Source organism: Muntiacus reevesi, chromosome 6, assembly GCF_963930625.1.
Source record: "Muntiacus reevesi chromosome 6, mMunRee1.1, whole genome shotgun sequence".
Classification (NCBI taxonomy): domain Eukaryota; kingdom Metazoa; phylum Chordata; class Mammalia; order Artiodactyla; family Cervidae; genus Muntiacus; species Muntiacus reevesi.
Window position 1 is genome coordinate 5,090,676 of NC_089254.1, and position 19,691 is coordinate 5,110,366.

At 46.9% G+C, this 19,691-nt stretch overlaps 1 protein-coding gene across 1 annotated transcript in view; it reads left to right on the forward strand.

Annotated features, from left to right (window-relative positions):
• The window catches only part of DDC (dopa decarboxylase), an 89,380-nt gene that overhangs the window by 28,449 nt on the left and 41,240 nt on the right, over positions 1 to 19,691 (forward strand). The window contains exons 5-7 of the mRNA XM_065939068.1: positions 3,752 to 3,886; positions 6,789 to 6,932; positions 16,762 to 16,828. Of these exons, the coding sequence (XP_065795140.1) occupies positions 3,752 to 3,886; positions 6,789 to 6,932; positions 16,762 to 16,828 (346 nt within the window). The remainder of the gene's footprint in view (positions 1 to 3,751; positions 3,887 to 6,788; positions 6,933 to 16,761; positions 16,829 to 19,691) is intronic.

Genomic DNA, 19,691 nt, shown 5'->3' on the forward strand with positions numbered 1-19,691 from the left:
AAAAACAAACAAAAATTTTAAAAAAGAGGTTTTCTGGGTCACTGGAGATCATGACTAAAACAGTTTCATGTTTAATTCTTGTCAGTAGCCCCAGCTGATTTCTCTTGTTTGATAGTATTAAAAAATCTTACAGATACCTCATCATCCAAGGCGAGTGTTTCATAATAATAGCGACTTTGTATTGAACACCCACTCTGAGTTAGGCTGTGTTTTAGCTTTATTTCTTCTGTTTTCTGTGTTCATTTCTCAACCTCCAAATATTTATGAGGATTGGGTTATCAACAATCCAAGGCCCAGAAACATAGGGCATGGGGCCCCGGGCTTGAGCTAATTTGAGGCGAAGCTGGTGCTCGTGTGAGCTGGAGACCAGGGTGTCCCACTAGCCTGTCCCTGGCCCTCGGCTGGGGCGTGAGTGTCCAGAGATGGGCATGCTGCCACGGGCTTCATCTTTAAATTACCTTTTCCTTTAAAGACATTTCCATTTTCCAGAAACAGCAGCAGACCAGGCATTTGTTTGGGACTACTTCTGACATCTCTCAGCCCAGGACTCAATACACCCCGCCTTGGAGCCCTGTCCACCCAGTTTGCTCAAGGAAAGCAGTCGATCGTGTCTGTGTTTGAGGCAGGAAGCCCACCCGTCCCTCTGACAAGGCTGATTGTCTCTAATTTGCAAGGGCCTGGAGTGCCTGAGCCTGGTGACAGCCGGGGGGCCCTCAGATGCGGGGGATGCTGGCCCCTCAGAGCCATAATCACAGCTGCCAGGCGTCGGCCCCGTGATGGGTGTCTGCGTCAAATGGCAAATCATCCTTTGAGCTGGACAAACAGGGCCATGGAAATAGTCTCTTAATTGGGTCTGAAAGCGCCTGTGGAAGAAAAGCCAATTTCGTGCTGTGTGTGGGGTGACACTTGAAAACCAAGGAAATGAAAGGATGTTCCTGCTCCGGCATCAGCAGCCAGTGGCAAGGCTCACCGCAGTTCTTTCTCCCTTGCCGCAGCCTCACCATGGCAACCTTTATCTGCAGCAGGAAAACGGAGGTGTCATTACCGCTCTCTGTGCAAGAGCAGGCACCCCGTCCCTTCCTCGGCCCAAACCTGCTTCCAGCAGAGGCCAGAGACCCTCTTGTCCCGCTGCCCCTGTCGCCAAGCTGTTACCCGTCCAAACCACTCTGCTTGTTGCACTACGGGCCAATTAACAGAGATGTGGTGTTGAGGCAAGGAATATGTATTGGTAAAGCTGGCTGGCCAAGAAGATGGAAGAGTAATGCCTCAGCCTTCTTGTTGGGGGTCTGGATGCCAAGTTCTTTTATAGAACAGAAAGGGGGATGAGTTGAGGAAGCAAAGTAAAACAAAACAAAGCAATCTTGCAATTACCTCCTAGAATGGCAAGCCTCAGGCAGGGGATGCATTAATTTCTTCCTTCCCAGATGGTTCAGTGGTAAAAGAATCTGCCAGGCAATTCAGGAGTCACTGGTTTGGTCCCTGGGTTGGGAAGATTCCCCTGGAGAAGGAAATGGCAACCCACTCTAGTATTCTTGCCTGGAGAATCCCATGGACAGAGGAGCCTTGTGGGCCACGGTCCATGGGGTCGTAAACAGCTGGACACAAGTGAGCGACTAAGCACCCCCATCCACAGGTGGACAGGGTCTGAACAAAGGCACTTTGCTTTAACACTCAAGGAGGGCAGGGTTCCTTGGGGCAGGTCATTATGCATACACAGTATCCTTTTAGTGAAAAAAGCAACCAGAAGCAAAGGTTAAAGAAAGAAACAGATTTCCTACAATGAAGCCATGCCTCCTGGAGCCATTGCACTTATGGATGCTTGGCTGACAGTTTTTTATTGGGCATATTTTTGAAGAATCGCTTTTTGTTGCCTGAGGAAGGGGGTTTTCTTTCAAGGCATGGACAGCGCCTAAAGGAAAACCCATTGTGAACTGCTGTGGTGATTGAAGCCTTTCCTTAGAATATGGTTCAGAGCAGCATGGGTGCTGGGGGGTAGTGGGAGTTCCAGGCCTCAGACAGAGGGTGGTGCTGAGAGGGAGCTGCATGCCCACAGGAGTGTCGGGGAAGACAAGGACACGCATCCCTGGGCCCATGCCTTTCAATGAGCTTCCATGTCAGTGTGTATGAAGGAGGCCGTGGGTTTCCCTACTTGCTTCAATTTCAGTCTGAATTTGGCAATATAGGAGTTCATGATCTGAGCCACAATCAACCCCTGGTCTTGTTTTTGCTGACTGTATAGAGCTTCTCCTTCTTTGGCTGCAAAGAGTATAATCAGCTTTTGGTATTGACCATCTGGTAATGTCCACACATAGAGTAATCTCTTGTGTTGTTGGAAGAGGGTGTTTGCTATGACCAGTGTGTTTCCTTGAAATTAAGATTACAGATGTGTATATATGAATTTATGCATTAGAGCTGCACAGCTCTACAGAACTATGAGTGTTTTTATTTTATAAATTTCTTTCTCACAGTCAACAAAACTCTACCCTTTATACTTTTCTTTCTAATGGTGATACTATTCAGCTTATGGTCTCTTCCAGGATTTACATAAGGATCTGTGATCACAAGGGGAGTGGTCCCTGCTGACAGATGTGGGTTTGCTCCTAACCACACTGCTCACTTACTGTTAATTTGGGGCAAGTTACCTAAACTTTCTGAACATAGATTTCCCAACCAAAGATGATACAATTAAAAATGAGCTTAGTTTGCAACTTAGATGGGCTGACGGAGTGGGTGCTGAATTTATGTTCTCTTTCACCGCTACCCACCTTCAAAGGAGAGAATTTTGCATCCTTGATTCCCTTGCCAAAATAAGTTGTTGACATTCATTGTGTTAGCTTGATAAGCCTGCCACAAGGAAGAAGCAGAGACCAGACAACCTAGGCAGCAGACAGGACTGTCTCATCGTCCGGAGCTGGGACATCTGAGGTCAAGGTGGCGGCAGGGCTGATATCCCCGAGGCCTCTGCCCTCAGCTTGCAGGCAACCGTCTTCTCCCTGTATCCTCACTTGGCCTCACCTTTGTGCACGTGTGTGTGTGTGTGTGTGTGTGTGTGTGTGTGTGTGTGCGTGTGCACGGGCACGTGTGCTTAGCTCCTCGTTCTATGAGGACACCAGCCAGGCTGGACCATGGGCCCCTCTAAAAGGTTCATTTTGACTTTGTGATCCCTTCAAAGATTTTGTCTCCATATGTGGTCACATCCTGAGAAACTGGGAGTTAGGGCTCCTACATGAAATCTGGGAGAGGGGAATTCAGTCTGAAACATTAGTGACTGGGGAAAACCGTCCAGGGCAATTTCTGGGTCTCAAAGAAGAGGCGGCCCCTTTGTAAAAACAGACAAATGTGTCTGTCCAAGTTGCTGTGTGGATGAAGCTGTGCCGGGAGCTGTGACCCAGGTCCCGTTTCCTCCTCTGGGGGAAATGGACCAGCACCTGCTGTCCAGACTAGAAAGTGTCCATGGGAACGTGTTTGCCAAGGCTGGCAGCAGTGATGCCTAGGAAGTGCCAGTAAGTACTGGTGGGTGTTTTATGAAACAGGCAAAGCAATGCTGGATTGATAATAAGAGCTGAAGTGTTGGCCACAGGTGTACAGCCTTTTTCCCATGCATGGGACAAGGGACTTGACAATTTCAGATGCTAATTTATAGAATTTCAGATTCTAAGAAAATAGGAAGATCCCACGTCACATCTCTCACATTTAGAGATGACTCCCTGGCTGCAGTTGGAAGGTCCTGTTGGCCTTTTCTCTGATTTAGGGAACTGCCAGTGAAGCTACCCTGGTGGCCCTGCTGGCTGCTCGGACCAAAGTGACCCGACGCCTGCAGGCTGCCTCCCCGGAGCTGACACAGGCTGCCGTCATGGAGAAGTTGGTGGCCTACGCGTCTGACCAGGTGAGTGTGGTGCCCAGAGCCTCCTTGAGCCTCCTGGGGTGGAATGGTTTGTGTCGTGTCAAGTCAAAACCACACCGAGGGCTTCCTGGTGGTCCAGAGGTTAAGACTCTGTCTCCCGTTGCAGGGGTGTGGGTTCTGCCCCTGGTCAGGGATCTAACAACCCATATGCCTCAGGGGGTGTCCAAAAATTAAAAAAGAAAAACAACAGGCCGTGCAGTATCCTTTCCGATTCAAGAGCAGTCCTCCAGGTGTCACTAAGCTAGAGACCTGTGCTAAAGAAAAGATGTAGGCTGCAGGTGGGAACTTAGCAGATCAGGCTGAAAAGAGAAAAAGCATGCTGTGAGATCACCCCAACCCCACCAGTCCCAGCTCGTGTTCAGGTCATCTGGCTGCCTGCAGCGCGGCATAGTGGAGCTGCATGTGGGGCTCAGGGCTCAAAGACCCGGATTCACGTCCCAGCCCTATGATTTTACGTTCTGTGATCTCAGACCAATCACGTCCGTTCTCAAAGCCTTTTTCAAACCATCAGACAGGGTCAAAAGGGCCTGCCACCTGCTGTTGCTGCTCTGCCAGCTAGTACTGCACTAAGATGAGGGATGAGGCGGTGCTTTGTAAGGTCTGGAGTTCTCTGCCAGGGGGGGCATCTAGTCCATGATCAATTCCAGTGGTCAGCTTTCTTGAAAAAGGTTAAAAACCAGAGCAAAAGGCAATTGTGTGAGAGAGAACAGAAGGAAAGCGTTGAGCAGTAGCCCCACGAGTGAACCAAGAGTCAAGAGGGCACCAAAATGGTGCCACCAGAGCCTTGGTTCCACAAGGAATAGCTGATTTAGCTTCGCCCACATAGTATTTTTAAAACTTTTTTATTGTGGCAAAAGTCACATAATATAAAACATGCTACTTTAACCATATTTAACTGTAGAGTTCAGGCTCCCCTGGAGGCTCAGATGGTATAGAATCTGCATGCAATGTGGGAGATCCAGGTTCGATCCCTGGGTCAGGAAGATCCCCAGAGAAGGGAATGGCTACCCACTCCAGTGTTCTTGCCTGGAGAATTCCATGGACAGCGAAGTCTGGCGGGCCAGAGCCCATCAGGTCACGAAGAGTTGGACCCGATGGAGTGATTAGCACACACACTATGCAGTTCAGTGGCACTAACTGCATACACGCTGTTGTGTAACTCTCGCCATCATCCATCTCCCAGATTTTTCACCTTCCTAAACTGAAACTCTGACCATCAAACACTAAGTCCCCACGACCCCTCCCCTCCCCTCTGTACCCCAGCCCCTGGCATCTACATACTTCCTGACTCTATAAAGCTGACTGTTCTAGATACCTCATGCAAGTGGAATCAAACCGTTTTTGCCTGCTCAGGTTGTATTTTGGAATGTATTTTTAAGGTTAACTTAAAATACATCCTATAAATAGATTGTACCTTCTTTTTCCCCCTGTACTGTACAGTATATTCTCATTGGTTATCTATTTCATACGCAGTCATGTGTATATTTCAGTGCCAGTCTCCCACTTTATCCCCCTTGATGTCCAAAAGTTTGTTCTCTATATCAATGATGTAGTATTTTTAATGAATTTCTTAATGCGGGCATTTCAGGCGTGCCAGCTTTGGAATCAGTGTAGTGTCCATGCTTTGATGCTTTGTTAGGAGGATCGTTTCTGTGTGTGTACTCTAACTCCAGGTGCTAGAGCTGCCCACAGAGGAAGAAAATGATTCACTTCTGTTTATTTCTCCCTTGCTTCCCAGACAGACATGAGAAAACTCTTAAAAATGCACGTGTAGGTCTCTATGTATCTATGTTGAGATAAGTTGCTATGAATGTTAGGTGGTAGCCTTTACCAGCAGGGTTTTCATGATGGAATTTCACCCTAGAGAAGTGATCCATGGTGTCCTCTAGACTCTCCCAAGGAGGCTGTGTGGTAGTACTATCCTAGATGACAGGAGTCAGGTGGGTTCATTACATTGAGTGGACAGCCATGGGCTCTAAGGCACAATTCTGTGGCTTTGAGTTCAGGTTTCCAAGGAGCAGGGTCTGATGTGGGGCTCTAGGGGTTCACCATTTATTCAGGGATGCTCTTTGGGGAAGCTTGTAGGAGTTAGGGAAGCCAGATACACAGGGAAGGAATGAGCAAGGATGTGCCCTCTGGGATAGTCACCTCCCATCAGCTCCTCCTGAGTGGAGTCTACATTTCAGAGGAGCATTAGCCCCCAGGAGCACGGGGTCAAGGTGCTGGTTGTAAATATATAACCCTATCACCTTGCTCCTCGTCTGAGGGTAAAGAGGACACAAACCACAAGGAGAGCTACATCTGAGCATCGTCATACATTTCGCCTGCAATTTTAGAGCCTCAGATGATAAGAATGGGACTAGGAGCTTACTAAGAACCTTCTAGAGTAATATCATCAGGTGACATTACTAGGTGTCATTTTCCCAACCGTGCTTCCAAATGAGCATCCACTGCTTCTGTCGAATTCAACCCAGGGGATGAAAAAGCCCTCAATACATCTCCGTATAAGACTGCCCTGATGGCTCAGCACATAAAGAATCTGCCTGCAGTGCAGGAGACACAGGAGATGGGGGTTCAATTCCTGGGTTGGGAAGATCCCCTGGAAGAGGAAATGGCAACCCACTCCAGCATCCTTGCCTGAGAAATCCCATGGACAGAAGAGCCTGGCGGGCTACAGTCTGTGGGGTCACAAAGTCGGACCCAACTGAGCAGGCGCACACCCTCGCCCGCAGGCACAGCCCAGCACTCTGCCCACTAAGAGTCGGAATCATTCAACTGCGAAGTAGAGTCCTCCTGGTCTGGAGGTGGCGCAGGGAGTGGGGGTGCCCAGGGGCCCTGCAAAAGCGCTGGAGGCTGCTCAGTCTAACCTGGGCCTTTCTTGCAGGCACACTCCTCCGTGGAAAGAGCCGGCTTGATTGGTGGAGTGAGATTAAAAGCCATCCCTTCCGATGAGAAGTTTGCCATGCGAGCTTCTGCCCTGCAGGAGGCCCTGGAGAGAGACAAGGCAGCCGGCCTGATTCCTTTCTTCGTAAGTCCCCCGGCCCCACGGGAGTGTCTGGGCGCTGCTGGGGCAGTGGGCTGGGCCTGTGGTGACCGGATCATTTCCCGGCTGCCGCGGTAGTCACGGGCCAGGCAGGACTCTGGTCAGTGAGTCTGTCCTTCAGGGCGGCTGGAGCAACACTTCAGTGATTTTCCCTTCTGCTTGTGTGAATCTCAGAAACACAGAGTACCCAGCCTGGGGCATACTGCTAAACCAAAAGATCTTGCTTCTACTTCCTGTTAAAAAATGACACCATAGGGTGCACCCTTGACATGGTAGATGCGTGACAGACATCGGAGTTAGCTGAATTAAAAATAAAATACGCTTTCCACCCAGAGGGGTGTCCTCAGTAGATACTAAGATGCATCGTTTGTGAGAGATGTGCTGCAAGCCAGCAGTGATTAACGTAAAATACATTTAAATAGGATATAATGAAAATATCTAACTATCCAAACATCACCTAGTTTTGCTGTACAAGGCTGGGCGTTTTCCAGTGGGGGAGAAACAGCGGCTGTTACAACTGGAGCCTGGCCGCTGGCCTGCCCGATGTGCTCATGGCGTCATCTCACGTCTGCGCTGGGCTATCGGGTGTGACTGTGGCACTAGCCCTGTGGAGTCATCTGGCTGCACTTTGGAGTCACCTGGGGAGCTAAGAAGAATGCTGGTGCCCAGGCCCTGCTCCAACCTCTCTGGGGACGATGCCAGATACTGGAATCGCTTCCCAGCGGCTTCCAGATTCTGCTATGCACCCCGGATTCCATGCCCCCAGGCATCCATCCGTATTTGGGTACTTCTGAGTTGCAGAGCAAGCTAGGTTCAACAGACTCTAGGTGTCACATGTTTATAACTTCCATTACTTTTTAAGAGTTACTCTTTGAGATGAGCTTTTTTATCCAAAAATTGTTTTGATCAATTCAGATTTACCACCATTTGTTGAATAACTAACATGTAGACGGAAGGCATGATTTTATACGCAATTTGATCTTGATTCAAGGATTTTCCAAGGGAATAAGGAGCATAAACAAATAATTTTAGAAACATCAACAAGTGTCAGGTTGTTGAGTTTGAAGATCTCTTTCATATTTTGGATTGTTGTTGGAAACTGGTCCTTTATCAAGAGGTATGCTTTGCCAATGTTTTCTCCAAGTTGGTGACATGTTGTTTCATTCTTAGTAAGTATCCACAAAGAAGAAGTTTTTATTTTTAATGAAGTTCATCTCTTTAATTTTTTTCATGGACTATGTCAGTGACACCTAAAAATTCATCTGTAAGCCCAATATGTTCCAGATTTTCTCCTGTGTTAGCTTCTAGGAGTTTTATAGTTTTGCATTTTGCATTTATATCTATGGTTCATTTCGAACTGGTTTTTGTAGATGGTGTGAGTCTATCCAAATCCATTCCTTGCATGTGAATGTTTGTCCCAGCACCATTTGTTGAAAAGACTCTTCTTTTCCCATTAAATTGCCTTTGCTCCTTTGTCAAAGATCAGGTGACCATATTTGTGTATGTCGGTTTTTGGGTTCTCTGTTTTGATCCATTGATCTGTTTATTTTTCCCTAGTACAACACTGTCCTGATTACTGTAGCTTTTACTAAGGCTTGAAGTTGGTCAGTCCTCTGACTTGTTTTTCTCCTTCAATATTGTGTTGTGTATTCTGCCTTCTTTTGCTTCTCTCTATAAACTTTGGGTATGGTTTGTCAATAGCCATAACACAATTGGCTAGAATTTGAATGAGACTGCATTGAATTTATAGATCAAATTAAGAAGTACTGACATCTTGACAATGTTGAGTCTTCCTACCCATGTACATAGAATATTTTTCCATTTATTTTGATAAATTCTTTCATCAGAGTTTTCTAGTTTTCCTCATATATATCTTGAGGCTTCCCTTGTAGCTCAATTGGTAAAGAATCAATGCAGGAGACCCAGGTTCAATTCCTGGATCCGGAACTTCTCCTGGAGAAGGAAATGGCAACACACTCCAGTATTCTTGCCTGGAGAATCCCACGGACAGAGGAGCCTGGCAGGCTACAGTCCATGGGTTTGCAAGAGTTAGGTGTGACTTTGCAACTAAACCACCACCGTATAGATCTTATCCATATTTTGTTAGATTTTTATCTAAGTATTTCTCCCTCTCTCTCTCCTTTGCCGCTCTAGTTTGGTGTTAGTGTACATGGTATGTGTTCTTAATTTCAAACTCAAATTTTTCATTGCTGGAGTATGAGAAAGCAACTGACTTTTGTGTATTACCCTTTATTCTCTGTCTTGTTATAATTGCTTATTAGTTTCAGAGGTTTTGGGTTTGATTTTGATTTGGGGGGTGGATTTCTATATAGATAACTGTGTCATCTTCAAACAAAGGTAGTTCCATTTCCTCCTCTCAATCTGTGTATCTTTAGCCCCTTTTTTGTCTTTTTGTAATAGCTAGAATTTCCAACCTCATGTTGAATAGGCACGGTGAAAGCAAATACCCTTGCCTTGTTTCTGTTCTTGTCAGGAAAACCTCTAGTTTCTCACTATTAACTCTGATGTCAGGTTTTTAATAGATGTTCTTTATCAGGTTGAGGTAGAACATCTATTAAAACATCTGCTCTATCCTGTTGGCTAGGATTTTTAAAATTTTGCTGGATTTTGTCAAATATTTTTTGTTTATCTATTGATATGATCATGTGATTTTTTTCTTCTTTAGCCTTTTGACATGATAGGTTATGTTAATTGGTTTTCAGTGCTGAATCAGTCTTGCATATCTGTAGTTAAGTCCCACTTGGTTGTTATTTTGTATATATTATTGAATTAAATTTGCCTGTGTTTTGTTGAGAATTTTCACATAGATCAAAAGAGATATTTGTCTGTGGTTCTTTCTTTTCATGTCTATCTGATTTTGGAATTTGGGTAAGACTGGCCTCACAGAATGAGTTAGGAAACATGCTGTTTTCCTCAGTTTTCTGGAAGAGAGTATAGAGAACTACTTTTATTTGTATCCTTTTTAACTGAAATATTTTGTTAGTTTCAGGTACACAGCATAGTGGCCCAGCATTTTTACGGGTTATGCACTGTTGAAGTTTACTGTCATATGATGCCATATTTCCCTGTGCAGCACGATGCATCCCTGTCCTAGCCCAATACTTGCTTATCCAGCTTATCCACAGTAGTTTGCGCCTCTTGGTCCCCTACCCTCACCACTCCTCTCCCCCTGGCAATCACAAATTTGTCTTCTGTATCTAGTTTAATGCCCTTCTTAAACATTGGGTAGATTTTACGAGTGAACCCACCTGGGCTGGTTGCTGTCTGTTTTGGGGGGCTATTAATTTATTGATTGTATTTTTTGATAGATACAGGTCATCTTAGTCTGTTCTGGTTGCTACAATAAAATACCACAGACCAGGTGTCTTATGAACAACAAACCTGAGTTTCCCCCAGTTCTGGAGGCGGGAAGTCTGAGATCAGGGTGCCAGTGTGGGTGTTCCTCAGGGTCCTCTCCTGGGTGCAGACGGCTGACTTCTTGCCGTGTCCTCATACGGAGGAAGGGGCTCAGGAGCTCTGTGGGGCCCTTTTATAGAAGCACTAATCCCATTCTCAAGGGCCTCATCCTCACGATCTCCCAAAGGCCCTGCCTCTTAACACCAACCACTTGGATTTCAGTGGTTTTGCAGATGCTAGGGGCACAGAAACATTCAAGCTGTGGCACAGACCTGTTGAGACCATCTGTTTTTCTTTATGTAAGTTTTTCTAAAATTATGTCTTTCAAAGAATTGATCCATTTCTTTCAGGTTTTCAAATTTGTGGGCATAGAGTTATTCATTCATAATATTATTTAAATATTATCTTTTTACCACCCAGGGGGTCAGAAATGATGGTCCTTTTATTTCTAATATTAGAAATTTGTGTCCTCTTTTTTTTCTTAGTTAACCTAATTAGATGTTTATCAATTTTATCAATCTTGTCAAAGTACCAGCATTTGGGTTTGTTGATTCTCACTATTGATTTCCTGTTTCTAATTTCATTAAGGTCTATTCTAATTTTTATTATTTTTTTTCCTTTAGGCCCTTTGGATTTAATTTTCTCTTTGTTTTCTAGTTTCCTACGGTGGAAGCTTACATTCCGGATTTAAAATTTTCTTTCTTTTCTAGTGTATGTATTCATTTAATGCTATAGGATTCCCCCTAAACTATTATCATTTGTTCCCCCTAAACTAATTATTTTCACTGCATTTCACACATTTTGGTAAGCCGTATTTTCATTTTCATCGAGTTAAAAATATTTTGAAAATTTCCTTTTGCCCTATATGTTAATTAAAATCTTTACTGTGTTGTCAAGCCATAAACATGATATGTCTCTCTGTTCATTTAAATCTTCTTTAATTTCTTTCATCATATAAGCCTATACTTGCTTTGCTAGATTTATACCTACATAATACTTTTTTTGAACAGTTATAAATGGTGTTGTATGTTTAATCTAGGTGTCCATGTGTTTATTGTAGCTTACAGAAATACAGTTAATTTTTATGCTGATCTTATATCCTGTAATGCTGCTGAACTCAATTGTTAGTTCTAGGAGGGTTTTTAAAAAATGAATTTTATGGGTTTTTCTGTCTAGATAACCATGTCGTACGCAAACAGGTACAACTGTATTTCTTCCCTTCTGACCTGTTTGCCTTTTATTTATTTTTCATGCCTTTTTGCACTGGATAGAATTTCAAGTACTATTTGTTTAGCAGTGATGAAGGTAGGAATTCTTATCTGGTTTCCAATGTTAAAGTGGAATGAATGAGTTTTTCACCATTAAGTATGATGTTATCTTTAGACTTTGTAGATGTTCATTATCAAATTGAGAAAGTTTTCTCCACTCCTGAAGTTCTGAGAATTTTTATCATGAATTAGTGTTGAATTTTGTCAAATTATTTTTCTACACTGATTGATGTGGTTGAGTGGTTTTATTAAGCCTGTTAACAAGGTGGATTACAGTGGATTTCAAATATTAAACCAGCCTTGCATTCCTGAAGTAAATCTTATTTGTTCATAATGTAATTCCTATTGCTAGATTCTAATTACTAAGATTTAAGGACTTTTACTTCTATGTGCATGAGTAATATTGGTTTATAGTTTTCCCTTTTTATAGTCTTGTTTTGATGTTAGGGTAATACTGACTTTATAAAAAGACTTGAGAAGCAGTTCCTTCCTCTGCTATTTTCTGGAAGAGATTGTGTAGAATTGATGCTAATTGTACTTAAACATCTGGTTTTGAATTTAGCACTGTTCTATATATGGGAAGAAGCCAGAGTCTGGGTTCTTGGAAATCACTCCTTTGATATACACATTAACCATCCAGGGTCAGTATCTGGCTTTTCTCCATCCTGAATCCACTCAGGGTGCACAGTCTGGGGCAGCGGCAGTGGCTGATGGCTTGGTGGCCACAACCTTGTTTGCTTACTGTTGTGGCAGACAACGTTCTTCTTTATACCCTCATAATGTGGTGGTGGGAATTCAGAGCAGCAGAGTGTTTCATTTTGGCTGCTACTCTGTCTTTGTGTTGATGAAGACTTTGAAATAAGCATCATCTATGTGCTCTTCTGGAGAAGGCAGTGGCAACCCACTACAGTGCTCTTGCCGGGAAACTCCCATGGACAGAGGAGCCTGGTAGGCTGCAGTCCATGGGGTCGCTAAGTGTCAGACACGGCTGAGTGGCTTCACTTTCACTTTTCACTCTCATGCACTGGAGAAGGAAATGGCAACCCACTCCAGTGTTCTTGCCTGGAGAATCCCAGGGACAGGGGAGCCTGGTGGGCTGCTGTCTATGGGGTCGCACAGAGTCAGACACGACTGAAGCGACTTAGCAGCAGCAGCAGCATGTGCTCTTCAGGGTGGCCAAGACCTCTGTTGGGGCATTTTATATGCATCATTTAAGAGGCATCTACACCTCCATCAATTACATTTCACTATCCTCATGGTGGGCTCTCAAGCAAAAGGTGACAAGTTCACAGACTTCGGAGCAAGTGCCGGATACTCACACTCATCGCACTTCAAAGCCTATCATGATGGAATAAGTGACAATTCCATGCTAATTCACTAAGTCACTCACTTGTTTGACAAATGAACACCCATGACATACTGGGCCTGTGGGACTGAGATCAAGGAGAGCCCTCAACCACCCTACTGGCTGGAGTGGAGATATTAAGGGAACAGTCTGCACCAGGGTGCAGTGTAATCTGCATTAGACGTTCAGTGATTTGGAGCAGAGGGATTCACAGCTCATCAGAGCTCATATTCTGACCTGTATGAAATGCCTGCTTCCTTAGAGCCCTCCCTCTGCCAGCCCCGGGGATCTGTGGGTAGGCGTGGTCCCTTTCCTCTTGCAATGCTCCTGGTGGCAGATAGACATGTCCACTGATCTTTGTGCCATTTGGTGAGGACTGTGCATGTGGACAGTGCTTCCCTGCTGGCTCAGATGGTAAGGAATCTGTCTGCAATGCAGGAGACCCCTGGTTTGATCCCTGGTTCAGAAAGATCCCATGGAGAAAGGAATGGCAGCCCACTCCAGTACGCTTGCCTGGAGAACTGCATGGATAGAGGAGCCTGGAGGGTTACAATCCATGGGGTTGCAAAGACTTGGACATGACTGAAGCTACTAACGCACACATATGCACATGGACAAGGGGTAGAGGGTGTGATGAGCTCAGTAGGGGGGTGTCAGTGAAGTCTTTGCTGAGAGTTAACATATAAGCCCCCCTGTCCTGGAGGACATGCATCACGAGCCTGTCTTGTGGAAGAAAACAATACTGCAAAGGCACAGAGATGCAGAGGATCACTGGATGCATGAGAAGATGCAGCTGGCCGTTGTCATGAAGGGGCAGCCAAGGGCCCGTGAAGCTGGAAGGAGAGGCTGCCTGGACCAGGCAGGAGTGTTGCTTGAGCTTTGACATGTTTGCCGGTTCCCACTGAAATGAATGCCTGGTGGTTATCATCCTTCACATGTGTGGCTCTGTGTCTGATCCTGAGATGCAGACCCTGATGCCTGGATGTCTCAGGGAGCTTGCTGACCCTGGAGGTCTAGCCAGTCCTGGAGATCTGAAAGGCACGTGAGCCTTTCCTAAGCAAGCTAGCCCCCTGGAGCCCACGAGCCCTGCCCACCTCCTTCATGGGTCACAGAGGAGCTACAGCCCCTTCAAAGTGTGACCTGCTATGGGAAGTAGGGGGCAGATTGGGCAGATCTGACCTGGGAGCCCTCCAGGAACACACCGGGTCTTGTGATACATTTCTCTTTCTTCCTCCGGGTGGTTTGCTTTCCTGACCTGATACGATCAGGTCCAAGGCAGAGGGCAGAGCCTGCGGGCAGTGGTGAGACTGGCCGATGAGGAGGGGCGGGCAGCGTGGGGTAGCAGGACAGCTCCAGGCTCTCAGAGGTGGGGCGTCCAGCCCGCCTCCCCCTTTGCAAATGTGATTAGGTCTCTGCAGAGCAGCTGAAATCAGGTTAGCATCTCTGAGCTGAGCCGCGTAATCAGAGCCTGGAGCAGAGCAGGTGCTGGGGTTAAAGCAGCTTCTGAGAATGAGGACAAGCTGCCTCACAGCCCTCAAAACACGGAACACACGGGCCCTGCCGTCCCCCAGCCTGGCACATCCTCCTAGGAGCCTGGACCCCATGTTGCCCACATGCTGTGGAGGGAGCTGCCCAGGGATGGGGTTGGTTGGAAGGGCCTCAGGCATGGCCCAGTGTGCTGGGTTCTTTAATGGCAGAACTGGAGTTAAGAATACCTGGACTCTCTTCCCGGTCTGGTCCTGTCTGCTTGTCCTCAAACCCCACGCTGAGTGTCTCACTTAAGCTAACAGTAAAGTAGGGGGTCCCAAAGACTTCCAAATCAGGAGGGTCCTGATGACTGAATATAATGTCTGTAAAGCTCCCAGACCTGGCTGAGACATGTTCTCAGCTGAGGCCACTCCCAGGACTGGGCAGCGTTTTGTTGATTTTACAAAATGCTCCACGGCAGAGTGAAAATATCAATACTAACATAAAAGTCTCAGAATAAAAGGTGTAATATTAACCAAATCTCGTCATAAGAGTCAAACAGTACTAATATTTGGTGAAATTATTATAGACTCACTGTCATATACACATTAATAGAAAATAATTTTAGCAAGCGGATATTCAGGTTGCATTTTAAAAACAGATGGTATGGCATTTATTTCCATTAGGATTTAACTGAGGAAAATGAGATGAAATGAAAGGAATTCCTGGATGTCAGAAGTGTCATTCCTAAGAGACTTGAGAAAATAATTTGCAAGTGATATTAAGACGGTTGAATCATCCTGTGGTTTTTTTTTTTTTAAGCTACACAAGCTTTATGACATAGACAAAGCATTTTATAGGTTTCATGTTCTACCTACCAAACCAGGGCCCTTAGACAAAGCGTTTTGGTATTCGGTTATATTTTTGGAAGGAATTGCAAACTCCAGAGGAAAATGGCTCACTGACTCAGATCCCACCCAGTGACTCTTCTGGTCAGGATTAAGCAGGCCTGGAGAATGGCTGGTGCTTGGACGGGGGCGGGGAGGGGTGTGAGGGGTGGGCACACCGGTGGGAGGACAGGGTCTGAGAAGCCGTGGGAAAGGGCAAAGCTGCAAGGTCTACACTCTCAGACCTTAGGCTCTGGGCATATCCTGGTCCAGCGCATTTGTGTTGTAAATGAGAAAGCAAACACCCAGCAGGCGCCCGCAGGAGGCAGAGCGGGGCCTCCATCTGGCCTCAGTATCCCACCTGCTTGGCTTCCACCTCTGTGTATCCATCTTGCCTTTTCATTCTGGTGGCTGGTAACTGGATGTCTCAGGAAGCTTGCTGACCCTGGCGGCCTAGCCAGCTCCTCGGCACCTGAAAGGAAAGTGCCGCTTTCCTAGGCACACCAGCACTCTCAGAGCCCACAGACCTGGCCACACGCCCTGCGGGGCTCTCACACTCCACTGTTCTCCCGCCCTGATCCCCCAGAGCCAGGGGCCAGACAACCAGAGCAGCTCTTGTGCCCATAGCCCATTGCAGTGATCTGAAATAACTCACGATTGTCAGCACTAAGCCTGCCTCGCCTGTTCCTTTCTGCTGGAACCTGGAGTTCGTGCCCCCCCTTTCCCCTCTCCCCAGCCCTTCCTCCACCTCCTGCTCAACACTGGTGCATCCCTGTGTGGCCCTGCACGGCACGGCATCCCCTCTCCCTGTGGGTATCACAAGCTATCCGTGCAGCGGCGATAGCCTCCCACACTCTTGGCCTTCCCTGACTATGTCCGCTGAGCCATCCCCGGGCAGAGCCCCACACCTCCCTGGAAGACCGCTTTGACTCTGAGACACATTTGGCTTTCAGATCAAACACAGGTGGGCATAGGTGAAATGCAACCAGGGAGGCCTCCAGCCTGGTTCTCAATTTTACAGGCTTTGTTTTTCTGATCCTTCCGTCTCTATTCTTGGGGCACAGATAATTGCTGGAGGCTCCATAAAGGCCACACAGATTGAATGAAATGTCAGTCTTGTCACATGGAAAGAGAAATTTCATTATTTAGACAGCACCCGCCACCATAGATCAATTAGGCTCTTTGGTTTTGAAAACATCAGATGCTTTTTGATCATTTGGAGGGTGTTTGCATGCAGTGAATGTTTCAGCACCCAATCTGTGCCAGCAAAGTGTGAGTTCCTAGCAACATGAAAAAATAAGATGCAGATCCTGGTCTCAAGAGCTTCATGGATTTCCAGGGCTGGGCCTGGGGGTGTGGCTGTGTGTGGAGGTTACAGCAGGGACTATGACATAGGACTGAACAAAGGACATTTGCTTCTTACCCTCCAGGTGGTGGCTACACTGGGGACCACGTCCTGCTGCTCCTTTGACAACCTCTTAGAAGTGGGGCCCATTTGTAAGTATCTGATTAAATTTTATTTGGAAAAATTTTCCTGATATCCAAAGACTTTAGTGAACTGTCTCTTTGGGCTCTCCTTCATAATATTAACTTAATATTATATTACACCACTATATAATAATATAATAATATATAACTGACTCATAGGAAAAGACCCTGATGCTGGGAAAGATTGAGGGCAGAAGGAGAAGGGGACAACAGAGGATGAGATGGTTGGATGGCATCACTGACTCAATGGATATGAGTTTGAGCAAGTTCTGGGAGTTGGTGATGGACTAGGAAGCCTGGCATGCTGCAGTCCCTGGGGTTGCAGAGTCAGACATGACTGAGTGACTGAACTGACTGATTGATAATATATTATATAAATGTAATATAATTATATAGTAACATACCAGATTATAATATAATATTAACATCATGAAACTTACCATGGGATAGCCTGCCAGACTCTTCTCACGTTTACAGTGAACTCCAAAAACTCAGAACTTGGGCTAATTGGACAACAGTTAACCTTAGCTGTACCAACACAGTGTTAGTAAGTGAAATACAACAGTGATATCAGATTGCAAAGGCTGTGTTGTCCCATTGAAGAGAACCAACTGTTGTGTGTGGGATGGCAGGAGAGTTTCCTGTCCTTGGGGTAAGCCTTCCAGCATCTTTTCTTTGGCCTTCTTGGAATTCCTGAATATAGGTGAGCAAATTAAAACAATTAAGCAAATCAATTAAAAAAAAACCAAAAAAAAAAAAAAAAACACCAAAAACTGGATTCCTCCCAAGAAGAAAGAGAGCTTTGTGTGTTTACTGGGAGCCTCCCTGGAGAAGGGAATGGCAACCCACTCCAGTAATCTTGCCTAGAGAATCCTGTGGACAGAGGAGCCTGGAGTCCATTGCGTCACAAAGAATAGGACGTGACTGAGGGGCTAACAGTTTACTTAACTTCCCTCCTCCCTCAGTGGAGCATTGAGGTTTTCTTAAGCAGAATTCAAAGAATTCAAAGGTGAGCCGGGAATAAGTGGCTTGGATCTGAGGCTCTAGGAAGGCAGCAGGGCTTTCTCTTTCTGGAAGGCCTCTCCTCAGGCAAGGGCCCGGCTTATGAGCATCCTCTCTGTCCTCTGGGCAGGAGAACCAGCTCCTTAGCTGCAGGCAGAGCCGCTGCCCAGAGCGGGGGGAGGCAGGTGGCAGGAGCCAGCTGGAGGGCCTAGATGTTTCCTGGCCATGCTGTGGCTTGTGCCAGGCATCCAGCCGGCTGCGGGGCCTGGCTCACTGCCCATTTGTGGAACTCCAGGGGTTTCTCAACTCTCCTCACCTGGGTCCACCTGTGGACCACACTCAGGGGATGCAGGAGTGGACCATCTCCCCCCACCTGAGTGATGGCTGGGTGGCGTGCGCCGAGCCGGCCGCAATCACAGCAGCAGTGCTGCAGCCCAGCCCTGTGGCTTCCGTTCTGAGCTCTGCCCCCGTCTGCAAAGTGCAGTCAGAAGCACTTGTCATTGTGAACAGATGGGATTCTGAGTGACTGAGTTAACACACAGAGAGGGTGCGAGGCAGGAGGGTGGGAGGAGCGCTCGGGATCCAGGAGATGTGGAGCTGTTGGCTGGCCCACCAGGTGGCTGCGGGCACTCCTGGCCTGTCCCCACGGGCGCTGGGTCCCCAGCCGTGACCATGGCAGATGTCTGTCCCCCCGCTGGCTGGAGTCAGAGGCGCAAGGCCAGGGTTGGGGGCCAGGGAGGAGGGACAAGCTGGCTGTGGCCATAGGTGTGGCTTCATGAGCTGCACACCCTGATCCTGGGCCAAGGCGCTGGGCCACTGGATTCAGATGTCAGGCTGGGAACTGGACATCCGGGCCCCTGGCCAGCTGATGGCAGTCCACGGCTATCAGATTAGAGGGCTGAGAGCCCCAGGGGGCACAGCCCACAGGACCCTGCCCCGCAGCACCGGCTGCTCTCCTGTCCTGGGGCTCCCAGGCCTGGGGCTGTGGGAAGAGCTGCATCATTGAGGGGCTGTTGGTGCCAAACATAGAGGCTGTTCCCCGGGGGACCGAGGGATCCAGTGAGCACCACTACCCTCCACTCACTGCCCAGGCTTATGCATGAGGGCAATTTGGACGATTCTATTTATTATTGGCAAGGCTCTTATTAACCATGGGTGGTGTCTTCACAGTGAATGAGCACCTTTTACCTGCTTGCCCTCCTCTGAGTGTCGTTTTCTTGCTTGTCACCAAATATTTAGCATTCTTCAACTTTGGGCAAGACCAGGTCAACCTTGTTCTGTAGTGTGATCAGACGAAACCATTAAAATAATTGAGATTAGTCATCTTGGCCAGTATTTGACCAAGAGGCTTATCAGAACCTGGTTTTCTCCCAACTGCTGCTTTAGGAAAGGTGCTTTTTAAAAAAACAATATTTACTTATTTATGTATGTGTTTGGCTGCTCCAAGTCTTAGTTATATCACATGGGATCTTCAGTCCTCATTGAGGCATGTGGGATCTTTGTTCTCAGAATATAGACTCTTTTTAAAACTTGATTCTTTCACTGGAGCCATGCTGGTTCTTCACTGCTGTGCACAGACTTGCTCCAGCCGCAGCCGGCAGGGCCTCTCTTCAGTTGCTGGGCACGTGGTTCTCCTGGCGGGGGTTGCTCTTGTTTCAGAGCACGGGCTCCAGGGGCCTTGGGGCTCAGTAGCTGTGGCCCCCGGGCTTAGTTGGTCCATAGCATGTGGGATCTTCCTGGACCAGGGGTTGAACCCATGTTCCCTGCATTGGCAGGTGGATTCTGAACCACTGGATGGTCAGGGAAGTCCCATGTGAACTCTCTATTTACAGCATGTGGAATCTGGTTCCCTGACCAGGGATAGTCCCTG